Source organism: Scylla paramamosain, chromosome 20 (assembly GCF_035594125.1).
Source record: "Scylla paramamosain isolate STU-SP2022 chromosome 20, ASM3559412v1, whole genome shotgun sequence".
Lineage (NCBI taxonomy): Eukaryota > Metazoa > Arthropoda > Malacostraca > Decapoda > Portunidae > Scylla > Scylla paramamosain.
The window spans coordinates 9,249,584-9,263,883 of NC_087170.1; the positions used below are offsets into that span (position 1 = coordinate 9,249,584).

The window sequence follows — 14,300 nt, forward strand, 5'->3', positions numbered from 1 at the left end:
TTACTTATACTAATATTGCATTAATTAATTATGTTTTCCTTATTCACATTGGGCAAAATTGAGCTGCATAATTTGAACAATAGGCATTTTTTGCCTAATGTTAACAATTTGTAAACTTTACGCAACCTACTTGCTTGATGTACACATTAGGCAATTTTCTGCCTAATGTTCACATTAGGCAATTGTCCACATTATGCGTAACATATATATATATATATATATATATATATATATATATATTTTTTTTTTTTTTTTCCCAAAAAAAAATCAATAGATCTCGCTCTCGTTAAGAGGATAGCAAATATTATTATTATTATTATTATTATTATTATTATTATTATTATTATTATTATTATTATTAATATAGTTATTATTTAATTTTTTTTTTTTTTACAAGGGCTCACGCTCCCCTTGAAAATTACTGACGCACCATTGGGGGACGCGCAACCCACGTTAAGAACCACTGCTCTAGTGAAAAGAAGTGATATTTTCAAGGGTGTTTTTCATGTTTTTTTTTTTTTTTTGACAGCTTGACGAGTTTTACATTATCGGAAGTAGATACAAACGAAAAATTGACTAATCGACCTTTGAAAATAATCCTTCCGGAAGGGCTCAAAATAAAAGCATGCACTCCTCACCTCCAGTACACAACTCTCTTCTCTTGTGTCCAGTTAGCCAGTCATTCCTCCCCGCATCTGTACTGTACCACCCACCTGCTTGCCTCCTCACCACCGCCACCACCACCACCCAGCATCATCCTCCGGTCGTTCAAAAGACATGAATGACCAATAACGGGGACCCTGAACTGCCTCCGTTTCCCTTCGTCCCCTGAAGCTGCTGGACACATGGCATCATATATCACACACCTCACCCTCGCTGGCAGCCGTCACCACCCGCTCCCCTGTGATGTGAGGCGCGGCAAGGCTTCATTCCTCTATCACCGCATACTCAAGCGACTCGGTGACTCATCCCGGCTACATCGAACAGGCTCTAGAGGAAGTTATAATTATGCATGTGCGTACCGTACGGGGTGCTCAAGGGTGTTTTCACGATTCTGGACACCCATCTTTTTCTTTTACAGAATTAATGAGAAACTGAGTGAACCAAAAGCTGAAACTACAGGAGAGAGAGAGAGAGAGAGAGAGAGAGAGAGAGAGAGAGAGAGAGAGAGAGAGAGAGAGAGAGAGAGAGAGAGAGAGAGTAAAACTGTACAAATGTCCAATTTCCGGGGAGAAGAAGACAGAAGGAAGTCTCTCTCTCTCTCTCTCTCTCTCTCTCTCTCTCTCTCTCTCTCTCTCTCTCTCTCTCTCTCTCTCTCTCTCTCTCTCTCTCTCCCTGTCAAACGCAAATTGATGTGTGGGAGACCACGGCCAGTTAAGTTGATGATGGATGGTGGTAGTGGTCGTCCTCCTCCTGCTCCTCCTCGTAACCTCAGCCATACACAGTCGCAGGAGAGGAGGAGAAGCGGCACTTTATTTAATGGCAATGTCTCACGGTATATGGTGTACACACACACACACACACACACATACGAGGACAGACTGAGAAATTTTAATGATTTTTTTTTGATGGAGCAATAAATAAGTGGAATAAAACATTATCATTGTATGCTCTTCCTTCCCCTTCTCCAATAAAAAAATAATAATAATAATGCATAACTGTAAAGGAAAAATATGATAATATAAAAAAAATGCAAAAACCAGCTTGAATCAATGCTTTTAAAAATAAAATAAAATAACACTGCATTTCTTGATGATGATAATGATAATGCTACTGATGATGATGATGATGACCATGAGTGTGCTGCAGGATCAGGATGTGTGAAGGAGTGGCCAAGAGTAAATGCAACAAAGAACAAGAAAGATGCTTGGAGTGACCATACATAAGATTACTGATTGATGTGGATTACAAAACAAATTCAAAGCACACTCACAAACAAAGAGTGAGTGTACATAGTGGGCAACAGAAACTGATCAGACAGGAGTACTTACCCTCATAGGTGGCGTCATTGGCACAGATGAGGTCACTGAAGCCGTCCAGAAGCCGGGAGAGCAGCCCCAGGGCATGGAGTCGCCGGCAGATGGTGGCCGAGGAGCGACACAGCAACAGGAGGGCGTGGATGCACTGTGTGATGGAGGCGCTGTGAATCGCCTCACTCTCACAGCACAGGCTAACCACAGGGGAGGTGCCTGAACCCTGCTGCTTCTCTGCTGGAGACCTGCACTTCTTATTTGTTTCAAAGTGGTGGTGAGATCCAGTGTCTGCTTTCTGAGGTCTGCTGCCTGCCTCACCTTCAGGTACAGAGTTTTGCAATGACTGCTTGTTGATTACCGTCTCCCTGCTACCCTCCAGTTTGTGGTCTGCCAGCCAGGCATGGTCCTCCCAGTCAGATGCCTGCTCCCCAAGGCTGGAGGTTGTTTCCTCATCAGAGTTGAGGGTGTGGTATACAGAGGAGGTCGAGGAAATGCTATCTGCTGTAGAACTGTTCTGACCTGGTGACCGTTTTCTTATACCTTTTATGGCATCTGTGGCAGTATTTCTCTTGGTCCCTAATGGTGCTACCTCTCTGCCATTTCTATGGGCTCTCCACCTCCCTGATGCGCCTTTAACACCCCTGGAATGTTCTCCATTTTCTGGGTAACCCGCAACCCATCTGTCAGCTTCAGGCTGGTCTTCAAAAAGGTGTTGATCTTCACATTCAGCATTAGTGCCTGATGCTGCTTGGTCCCTGGATTCCTGCTGGTCCCTGGGTTCTGTTGGGGTATCTTGGTGACCATCACATCGAACTGCTGCCTCCTGCCTTGCCTCTTCCCGTGACTCCAGGTACTTCTCATGGTGGTTGATGATGAGGTCAAGTGCCAAGAGGACAAGCTCCGGGCACTCCAAGTCATCCTCCTCACTTAAAAACCTGGCAGGATAAGGGGAAGGATAAAAAGTTTTATGTATTACAAGTTTCTAGTTGTTTCATATCAACATAAAATAAATTATAACATAAAATAAATTAACCACCAGTGAGAAAGAGAAAGAATGAGACACCCAAGATTTACTTGGAGGACGAGGGTGAAGTGTTAGCCAGCTGTTCTGTGTCAGCCTCGTACCCGTCCATCTCAGTTGCCTGGCTGTCCACCCCTTCCCCAGCTGGTCCAGGTTCCTCCTCCATTAACTCCACTGTATGCTGTCACAGAAAGAGAAATAAGTGACTTTGTTACCAAGTATTTCTTATCACTGCTCTTTATCAACTCTTGTTTATCCATTATTATTGTTTCTATATCACATGGGGTCTTTTCCATCACTGTTCTAATATCAAATAACTGGTGTTTGTTTTATCACTGTTTTTATGTAATCATGGTGTATTCATTTGTCATCACTATTTTTGCATAAACAAACAGTTGTCTTTTATATCAACTTTTTCACATTATTCCAGTTTGTTATATTGTTAGCAATTTTTACGAGAAGCCATGGGTGTCTTTGTAAACATTCTTATAGCATCTTTGCTTATTTATTTCTTAATAACAAAAGTAAGTTGGTCAAAAGCTATAAAGGAAACTGTGCAACTGGTCATTATGTCAGTATTATCTATGCAATACACACACACTAGTCCTCTTATGACAAATAAATGGCAGAACTGTAAATGTTATTTAGTAATGTTCCATCCTTTCATCTTTACATGGGATGAGGGCAGCTTGGGATTAGCAGCCATTAGTGCTGACCTGTGGAGGGTGTGGCAGGGTGTAGGTGAGGCTGGGGGAGCTGGAGAAGACACAGCACTGAAGCATGACAGACACCAGGTGCTTCACGTCCCCACAGGTGCTGGGGGAGTAGTGCAGCAGAGGCGACCGCAGCTCATTCAGGAGAGTCTCCACATGCAGGCCTGGTAGGGGTAAAGCCATAAATACAATGAAAAATGAGCCATAAGATCAGGCATATTTTAAAGTATTATGTAGCAGTTTCCTTTCCACCATGGCTGATGGAATTGAGTGTGAATGATGAGTGTGAATGTGTGATGCCTCATCTGAGCCACCCTGTGTGAGACTACTGGCCTGGTTGATAGATAGATAGATAGATAGATAGATAGATAGATAGATGTGGTAGTCTGACCTGCTTACTAATGTATTGAAGAGCAACAGTGCATTAACTTTGGCCTATATTTTCAAATCCTTTGTTCTCATAAAGACTACTTTCAATGGCCACACAAAAGAACAGTCAGGTTCTCATGTGCATTTCCTTCCTTGATGAAGAATCCCTGTTTAACTATCCCAAGAATCATGGACACATCCTTGAAAATCTTAATAAATTCCACTGGGGCTTGTTACAAGTAGTCATGATAAGTCTCAAGCCCTTGAAAACCCCAATAAGTTGCATTACAGCCTGTTTAACCATAAGACCATGGGCATGTTTTGTGGCACCTCTCCTCATGCCAGCAAAATCATATTTTCACCCCTATTAAACATATCTTAATGATTAACAAATAATTGTAAAATGCATATCTCAAGGTGTATGATGAGGTAGGAATGAAGACAATGTAGATATTGGTAGGATGGGTAGCAAATCAAGAGGTACCTAGAGTGATAAACACCCACTGTGCACTGTAGTTAACACCCGCAGGTTAAGGGTTAAGATAGCTGAGATAAATGTCAAAACGGAAATAAAAGCCTGTCTCAAGCATCCTCAATGCATCGTCCACTCACCTGCATAAGGGTAGGTCACAATGATGAAGGTGAGGAGGGACTGCATGAGGGAGAAGGTCACTGGCAGCTGTCCCACCACAACACTAGACATACCCACTGTTCCTGCATGACACAACACTACTGCTTTAGAGAGGATCAGAAGCACAGCAAAAATCACAGTACAACATTACAATAAGCAAGTTCATGTCTTTTTTTTTAAATATATAAATAAAAAGTGACAGTAATTCATAAGAAGCAAGAAGTAAAAATATATAAATCTGTAGAATAAAAGTCTATACTAAATTTATGACAATAATATGAAGAAGGAAAAAAATAAATGAAATAAAATAGAAAATAAAATTAAAAGTAATGCAAATCAACCTTAGAAAAATAAAAACAAAAAATGCAAAGAGTAAAAGAATTTTAATGGATAAACTGTTGAACAAAAAAAGCAAATGTAAGCAACAAAAACAATGACAAAAAAAAAAAAAAAAACAATTAACTACCATATTTGATGGCATATAAGACACTCCCAATTCATCAGGGCATATTCAGAAAAAGTTTTTTTTTTGTGTGTGTATTTAAACATGTAATGTTTAAAGCTAGCTAACAGTACAGCAGAACAAAAAGCAAGCAATCACAATAGCAAAAAAATCCTACATGATTGCAGTAATAAAACAGATGTAGTGGCTGAGTTACAGAGGCGAGGCGAAAAACACAACCCAGCTGCCGAGACGTCAACAACACACTTGGCACGTCACTGAACAGGCTGCATTTTCATTTTCAACATTTCCTTATATCATATTATGGTTCAAAAATACGATATAGCACCCTTGCCTATAATATGGTGGGTGTAAATCTTTCGGTGTATGGGTGAAGGAAATTTCAAAATTAAATCTATGGGAGGCCTCACATTCACATATAAGATGCAGGGTGATTTTTTTAGCCATTTTTATGAAAAAAAGGTGCGTCTTATATGCCATCAAATTCAGTAAGCACTACATGAAAGGTAAGAAATAAAAAGTAAAATGAAGACCGATTACTAAATAAACACCTAACCACACATGAATGGCAGACTGTGTTTACACATGCAACAGACCAAGAGTGCAGGGACAAAGACTCCACAACACGAGCCCTCCTACCACTGACCTGAGGAGGAGCGGGCAAGGTCCTGCGTGATGTTAACCAGCATAGGGGCGGCCAGGGAGCGCACGGCAGACCCCGCCAAGAACACCTGGAACTCTGTGCTTGTCTGCAGCACCTCTGTCACTGCCGCCCACAGCTCCCCCAGCCCTATGTACTTCTCAATCAGAGTGTCAGCACTGACTGGCTGCAACACACACACAGAGAAGTGTCACTAAAATCTAATCACTGCAGGACTTCTGAACTTATAAAATGTATGAACGTAGCTCAACCAAACATAGCAATGTGGTTTTTAGTTTCAGTGCTGCAAGGTCAAATCTACCTACTAGCATATGTCTGGTGGCTATAAGCAACCAAAGATCTAATAAAAGTTGTCCTTGGTACAATAGTGGTGCAGTTACACATTTACCAATGCGTCTTTTTGCATTACTTATGAATGGATTAAGCAAATGTATAAAGGCAATGAGCACAATCTCATATGGTACAGAATGCCCTCACAAGGTTAAAAGGTACATGATAATGACTTTCCTCTACAAATATTCCATTACTGCTTACCTTCCAGCCACTTTCTTGTGAATGTTGTGAAGTGAATGCCAGAGATTCCCTGAGCTGTGACAACTTGTCTTTCACCTTCCCTAAACCATCGGCTGCCTCCTGTCTCCCTCTAGGCATGGAGTAATGGCTGGAGGGCTGGATGGTCCCTTCATTGCCCCTCTCTGAAGGGAAGGACTCGCTAGCAGAAGAACTCTCATTGGCAGGTCCTTGGAGGGTTATGCTTTCCTCAGTTTCCATATGACCATTCTCTCTTATCAACACTTCATCACCAACACGCTGCTCTGCCTCGGGCTCACAGCTGATGCTCTCCTCATTTGTTTCTTCTGTCTCATCTCCCGAAGCATCCCCCCGCTCATCATCCCTCTGGTGACCTGTGGCTGCCTTGTCTATGTGCTCACCAGCAAGATCTTTGTCACTTTCCTCATATCTTACATTCTCTGTCTCTCCTTCCACTTGTTCTTCAATACACTCTTTTTCCTCTGAGCTTTCTGAATGATCACCAATAGTTTCACCAAATTCTGTACTCTCTATCATCAAGTTCTCAGCTTTTCTACTTGACACACTTTCTTCCTTGGAATCACTTTTAGAATAACAACTAGCTGCCACATTCTCATGGATGGTTATATTGTCACTATCACATTCTGTTTTATTTCTATCATACCTGGCCACATCACTGTGGTCTCCACTGTTATCTGTGCTTTGCTGTGTGCGAATGAAAAACTTCTGGCGAACTTCCTCAGCTTTCATGCCAAAGTAGGCAGACCAGAATTCATCTTGTTCAATAACTTCCCATTCAAATAATTTGGCAAAGGCCATTTCACTTTCCTCATCCATTTCTCCCATGACCAGCAGACTTGGTCTCATCTTCAGCTCCTTCTTGACAGTATTACACAACAGAAGAAAAGTCTCATGTTTTATGCCCTGAATTTCCTTACACTCGGCAATGAGTCCCGGCCCGTATGCATTCAGGAATTCCATTAGTTTTCCATCACCTGACTCAGCCAATGTCAGTCGGAGACACTTTATAAGATTTAGTAATATTTCCTTTTCATGACCTTCTCTACTGATGTACTTCATTATGCCCTCATTGCATATTTGTGTCAATGCCGGGACAACCAAGTGGTCACACAATGCCAGCTTGACATCTGTGTTACTCTGACAGACAAGTCTCACTATATGATTGATTATCTTGGAACTGATTTCTGTACTTTCAAGAAGTCTTATGTAAACACTAAGACCTTCCCAAAAAACAGCATACTGTACATGTGCTTCTGCTCCATCTCTGTCATGAGCCTGAAACTGGTGATACGGGCTCTTGCTTTTAGTGACAAAACTCGACATGAATGACTCATCTGAAGCATAATCATTAGACAGCAGGTTACTTCCAAGGTCTGATTGCTTCAGCTTCTGACAGAAGGTGCACTTGACTGGCTCAGTGACGGCCAGGCCACTCAGGTCACGCCACACAACATTTTCGATGAACAGGGTCACAAAAGTAACAACATGGTGTATTCTTTCTGGAAGATCTTCAAGCAGTCTACTCAAGACTCCTCTGGAGTTCATACAGCAGCACAAGCCACACTTTGACAGAGATTTTATTGCACAAGTAGAAAGTTCAGCTTCTTTACTGCCAGCAAAACAGTCCAGCAAAATGTCAGAAAAATTTGATATCATGCATCTTCCAGGGTGTATTGTTTTGATGTTCTCTGCATTTATTCCAAACACTCGAGAATGGTGGTTCTGAACAGTTCGGTATTCACAAAACCTGTGGCTCTTCTTATCACATTTCTCTGAGTGATATATGTCCTCCCTCCAAAACTTCATGTACATCACTAAATGACTGATGGAGTCCAGAATCTCAGCTCTTTTGTTAAGTGATAATGACTTACTATGCAACACAACTTTCTTAATGATTTCTGCTCCATTATTTTGCAGAAACACAATATGAAGATGCAAACACTCTAGAACCTCCTTCCACTCCAGCTTGAGGCAAGTGCAGCTTTGAAGCAAGAAGAGGAGGCCAATGATGATCTCAAGAGCCAAACTTTCTTTACTTGCATCAAACTGACTGCTCTCAGAATCTTTACTAATAGCTGCACTGTCACTCTGAGCATCACTGCTTATGGTAGCATCAAATTTGAGATCCAGTAAAACACACACTAATTTCAAGAGCTTTGGTATAATTCCAAGTTCAGTCACATTGTGCAATGACTCACTAGATTTTAGAAACCTCTGAACTGATGAGAACACAAGCTTAAGCATCCAAGACAACAGAAGTTGCAGGTCTCCAGTATTCTCCTTCTTCTGCTTCAGTTCAGACACCATGGAAGTGAAGGTATCAAGGGAAAATTGTAAGATGTCATGGGTTGCCAGAAGAGGAGAAGAAAGGTGCTTCTGCTCTGCCTCATGCATTGCCAACTGTATTTGAATGGATATGATGCACTGTAAGAGTTCAACCATTGACAGAGATGGAATGCTTTCACTGATGAAAACCCTGTCCTTCTGGGAAACAACACTCCCAATGGAGTCAGTGTCAGGGCGCCTCTCATCGTCACTGTAGACAACCCGGGTGAAGTAATCAAAGTCGTTGGGGTTCATGGTGAACTTGACGAGAGCTTTCCCCAGGCGGCTCCTCTTGGGGTTCTCTTCCCCCTCAGAGTCTGACTGCACGTACGGAACGGACATAGAGTATTTTTTTCTCCTCTTCTTTCCTGACTTCTTCAAGCTCTGGCAACTGGATACACTGCTGCTCTTGGACACCGATGACTGCATCCAGGGCTGGGGAGTTGATAGGCTGCTGCTTCTTCCCCCAGAGTTGCTGCGGGAGTTTGCCAAGTGTATGACAGGGGCAAATATGTCCTCCAGGCTGAGGCTGACAGAGGGCACAAATCTGAATGATAGGTGACTCTTGGTGCTCTTCTCTGCTTCAGGATCATCAGGATCCTTCTTTTCACTGAGTAATGGTGCTTCTTGGAGACCCTTGTCTATCCTGTCTGAAACTCGCTTGGCTGAACTGTCTAGTGAGGAGTTCTTGAGCATAAATGTAAATATAAAGGCCAGCACGTGACTGATTTCTCTCCCTCCAGTCAACCCCTGAAACAAAAAAAATAAATAAGTAAATAAAAATAAATATAAATAAATAAATAGATAAATAAATAAATAAATAATAATAATAATAATAATAATAATAATAATAACAACAACAACAACAACAATAATAATGATGATGATGATGATGATGATGATGATGATGATGATGGTGATAATAATAATAATAATAATAATAATAAATATTAATTTAAAAAAAATCATAGCACTTGGTTACAAAAATCAATATGTGATTAATACGCAAAAGGGTAGTACTGAAAACACATCACCCAAATTTGTTAGAATATGGATGCCTCCTGAATTCAACCTAAGCTCTGAAATAGTTAAAATGTTAACAGTATCATATAAGAGGCACTCCCTTCCACTGTGTATAGTGTTTTCCTCAATTCTGAGTCCTCTGATCTGATGACATCCTACTGGTTGTAAGCTTTAGCAAGGCGAATGTCAGCAGGTCAGAGGACACTTAACACTGAAGTAAAATGGTAATGAAAGCAAAAGACTACTCAACCTCTGTCCAGGACTGCACACTTACCACCACACCCAGCTGGTCCAGAGCCACAAGGATCTTGGCACCACAGCCTTTCTGGAGGTAGTGAGTGAGGGTGGCAGCATTCTGAGCCTCCTTCCCCTGTCCTGAGTCATTCCCACTGTTGCTTGCCTCCTGGTTCTCCTCAGCTTGAGTCTTGGGGGACTGCAGCACCTCTTCTCCCTGTCCCTCGCAACGCACAGGCAGGGACTCGTCTCTTTCTGCTTCTGGGGCGTCATCTCCCTCTTGTTCTGCCCCACTGGACTTGTCTTGTGAGGGTGAATGTGGGATGCTAACTAGAGTTGCTTCTTTTTTTGGTTCTGGGGTTTGATTACCATGGTCCTGAGGAGGCTGAGTTGTGCCTTCACTACATGGGGATTGACTTAGACTGTTGGACTTATTCTCTTCTCCATGGTCTGTGCCAGAGTCATTGCCATTCTCAGTAGGTGTTACATTTGAACTATGAGCTTCCTTCTTTGTGCCTTTCATCTGCAGACTTGAGGCTCCTGAGAGAGTTGATTCCTCACCTGCAATCTCTCTGCCTTCCTTTTCTGAGTTGCACCCCCATGGCTTACTATCCTTGTCCTGGCTTGGCTGTGCCTCTGGTGAATGCTCCTGGTTTTCACCAATGTGATCTGAGTCAGGAAGCAGGTGTTCCTGAACCAGGTGAGGGAGGTGAGAGGGAAATGTGAAGCGATGACTCCTGGCAGCGGTGGCAGTGCTGGTGACCCGTGGCCGGCAGCCCCTTGACCCGTCGCTGGCCCTGGAGGCATCACTGACAATGGAACCAACAGACCGGGATGTGGCACTGGATGATGCATCGCTGTCATAACTCACGGACCCCAGGCAGATGTGCTCTATGTCAGCCAGGAACTGTCCACCCAAGAGACTTACCACACTCCCCAAGTCACTGAAAATAGAGCCCCCCACAACATAACAGATTAACAGTGACTTTGGAAAAAACAAAAATTATCCAAGAAATGCAAGTGGACTGTGATTTCAGGAAGAAAAATCAAAAACAAATACCTGAGACACAAGGGAGCAACACCAAGCAACAAGTATAAACCAAGGTATCATCAAGAGCATGATATAAAACAAGGATAATTTTGAAGAGTTAGCCTCCAGAAGTGTTTCAAGCAGACTCACCTAAAGTGTAGGAGGTTAGAGAGGGGAGCCTCACCCCGAGAAGAGGACAGCAGGAGACCCAGGAAGTCATCAAGTTGGTTCCGACGTTCCTGACAAACACAGAAAAGTCAGTCACAGTATGTACACAGCCAATCCAATCCAAAGTAATTTCATCTCTAGAAATAAATCATATAAATCATTCTATGTATACACTACCATTCTATCATAACATATTTAGGTGAATGATGAAGAATTTACAAAATACAAGTGCATCAGCAACAAACAGAAAACCTACCACCACATGTCCTGGTTCAGTCTGGGCAAAGCAGGACCAGGCCTCCTGCAGCCGTTGGTCACTCATCCTTCCATCATATTTCTAGCCTGAAATAAGTATGCAATGTTCCCATCCTTCTGTACATTACAATAATACATAGTCTTTGTAACCTAACATGTGGCTGAATAATAATACAACTGATTACAGATGACAGAAGCTCAGCCTTTTGATTACTGATGACAATATGGGACTTATTACTTCACTTGAGTAATCCTGGATTATTATACTGATGGAAATATATTACATTTGAAATACTCCACTATTCCTTTCACTACCACTGGTGTATCAGTATTACACCTGCTTCAGACCATCTTATTAGGCTTGATGAGAGGTTATAGGAGCCGGAGGGTTAATAGTGATGCATCTCCAACAAGTGTTAATAGTGATGCATCTCCAGTAATTGTTAACAGTGATGCATCTCCAATAACATTAAGTGGTTTATGGAATGAATAACTAAAAGAGAAACAAGTAACATGAAGACTTCACAAACAAGAAGCACATGACTTGCTCAGCTTGCATCACATGACAGGCAGAACATGAAGCCTGACTTTACAAATAGTAGTAGTAATAATAATAATAATAATTATAATAATAATAATAATAATAATAATAATAATAATAATAATAATAATAATGCCATCTTTCATGTTAATACCTAATCCCTATTTCTGTTCCTCCACCTTACAGAATCACACATGGTAACAATAATCCCTAACAATGTCCACACCCATGTAAGCCTTGCCTATTCATGATATACCTGGTTTCAGCCACATGTATGCAAGTCAGTCACAATTTCAAACCTCCATCTTAGTATCTTTCCTTTCACCTCCAACAGTCTTAAAAGAATGAAACAAAGTGGACAACTGGAGCCAGTCAAGCACTGCAACACAACACACAATATAACCTTCAGCACAGCCATTACCTGCAGGGACCTGGGTGCCCTTTAAACTGTACTACCCTCACTTCACTGTATCACACACATCAGTATTGTGGCACCTTTAACAAGTACATGAACTGAACTAATTCCACACAGTTCTATGTCCTGGCTATACACTGGCTGATACTTGTCAAGGCTTCACTTTTCCCTTGAGAATAATCTGGGGCCTGTAAGCACCCAAGAAAATGGCAGCACTGGTATGGCCGCGACACACCACACACAACAAGGTGAAAGAGGAATGTGGAGCCTAATCCCCAGCTCAGGCCAACAGTCAGGCACACTCACTCCTCCACCTATGCCAGAAAATATAAAAATCTGCAAGTCACAGTGGATGTTACCAAGACTCAGAGGGAATTGTAGTGAGAGGGAGATGCCTTGCTTTAAAATAATATGATGCTTGAGGTTTTGTGTACTGTATAGGTATGTTTAATAGGCAATCCTTGGGTCATCAGGCTCAAGGTGTATCAGGTTCATAGGTCATGAACAGCCACATGGTAAGAATTTACAGATAAAAGCAAGAAACCAATAAATCCAGGAAATGTATAATGAGAAAAATTACTTTGAATAATTTAGAATTTTCTTAGATAAATAGAAAGGAGTTACCTTAAGTTTCAAGAGTAATTTACTAATGTACCACAAGCAAGAAGTAAAACCAAAATATAACGAGGAAAACTGAACCATTAATTTGAATCGTCTTAAATCTTCTTTGATGCATAAAGGGCAATCACCTAAACTTTTAGAAATAAATCTACAAGCATTATTGGCCAGACATTAAAAAAAAAAGAAAAAGCAGGAAAGCACTGTCATTATTTCTACTGCCACTACCACGACCACTGATCCCTGGCCCCATTATAGAACACCCTGCACTCAGGACAGAAATGTCACCCTACTATAGCTGGTTTATATATAGTTCCTTCATTTGTACCACATGCTCTCTCTCTCTCTCTCTCTCTCTCTCTCTCTCTCTCTCTCTCTCTCTCTCTCTCTCTCATCAATTCCCTAATCACCACTAAAACAAGGGCTTGCTCTTACATTCATATTATTGAAATTCTTATTAATAGATTCTTATTAATAGATCATCATTACTTTCTTTCCCTCTCATAGTATAACAACAACAACAACAACAACAACAACAACAATAATAATAATAATAATAATAATAATAATAATAATAATAATAATAATAATAATAATAATAATGATAATAAGCTTTTGGATATGAAACACACAAGGCACCAATTTCAACTATGCTTCAAAAACTGGCTTCCCAATTTTACTTCTCAGAACACACAGGATAAGCCCTGAATACAGCCTACAAGGAATATGCTCGCTCTTTCCATGGAATCCTCCACAAAAACAATTCCAGGTAGGAAAATATTCTTTTGGCACAAGTTGCAGTGTCACTGGAATTCCTGACTAACTCACTGGTTGCTGCTTATAGTTCATTTAGCACAATTTTCTTGGTCCTAGTCTTTAAGATATGAATGGTAATGCTATATAATGTTGTCAACTTTCCAAAGGGTGCCATATGATCTTAATATTAGAATCATTCCACTTAAAGAAATTGTCTCCTAGTCTGAACAATAATATGTCAGGCTGCCCTCTATTCATAGCTTAATTATGTGTATATGTACACTTTTTTACTTTTATTTATTTTTTTTTATTTATTTATTTATTTTTTTATTTATTTATTTATTTTTTTTAATCCCAGATCCTTGATAATGGTATGGTCTCTGCGCCAAAATGTTGGAAGCAAATATAGATGCTGTTCGGTGCTGAACTCACTGTGTTATTTGTATTGAAGATTCAGTGCCCCACCAACTGCCCTGTCTCAGACTTCAATACTGTGATGCCTTAAAACTCAATCATGCATTTACTTGATGTTTTCATGGTCACACTGTTTTT

At 41.0% G+C, this 14,300-nt stretch overlaps 1 protein-coding gene across 6 annotated transcripts in view; it reads right to left on the minus strand.

Annotated features, from left to right (window-relative positions):
- Window positions 1-14,300, minus strand: part of LOC135110239 (lysosomal-trafficking regulator-like) — a 42,387-nt gene that overhangs the window by 25,216 nt on the left and 2,871 nt on the right. For all 6 annotated transcript variants that reach the window (XM_064022357.1, XM_064022354.1, XM_064022359.1 and 3 more), the window contains exons 2-10: window positions 11,420-11,505; window positions 11,146-11,234; window positions 10,006-10,909; window positions 6,366-9,458; window positions 5,817-5,997; window positions 4,689-4,790; window positions 3,711-3,871; window positions 3,048-3,175; window positions 1,992-2,908 (exon numbers count right to left, since the gene is read on the minus strand). In XM_064022357.1, the coding sequence (XP_063878427.1) occupies window positions 1,992-2,908; window positions 3,048-3,175; window positions 3,711-3,871; window positions 4,689-4,790; window positions 5,817-5,997; window positions 6,366-9,458; window positions 10,006-10,909; window positions 11,146-11,234; window positions 11,420-11,485 (5,641 nt within the window). In that variant the 5' untranslated portion in view covers window positions 11,486-11,505. The remainder of the gene's footprint in view (window positions 1-1,991; window positions 2,909-3,047; window positions 3,176-3,710; window positions 3,872-4,688; window positions 4,791-5,816; window positions 5,998-6,365; window positions 9,459-10,005; window positions 10,910-11,145; window positions 11,235-11,419; window positions 11,506-14,300) is intronic.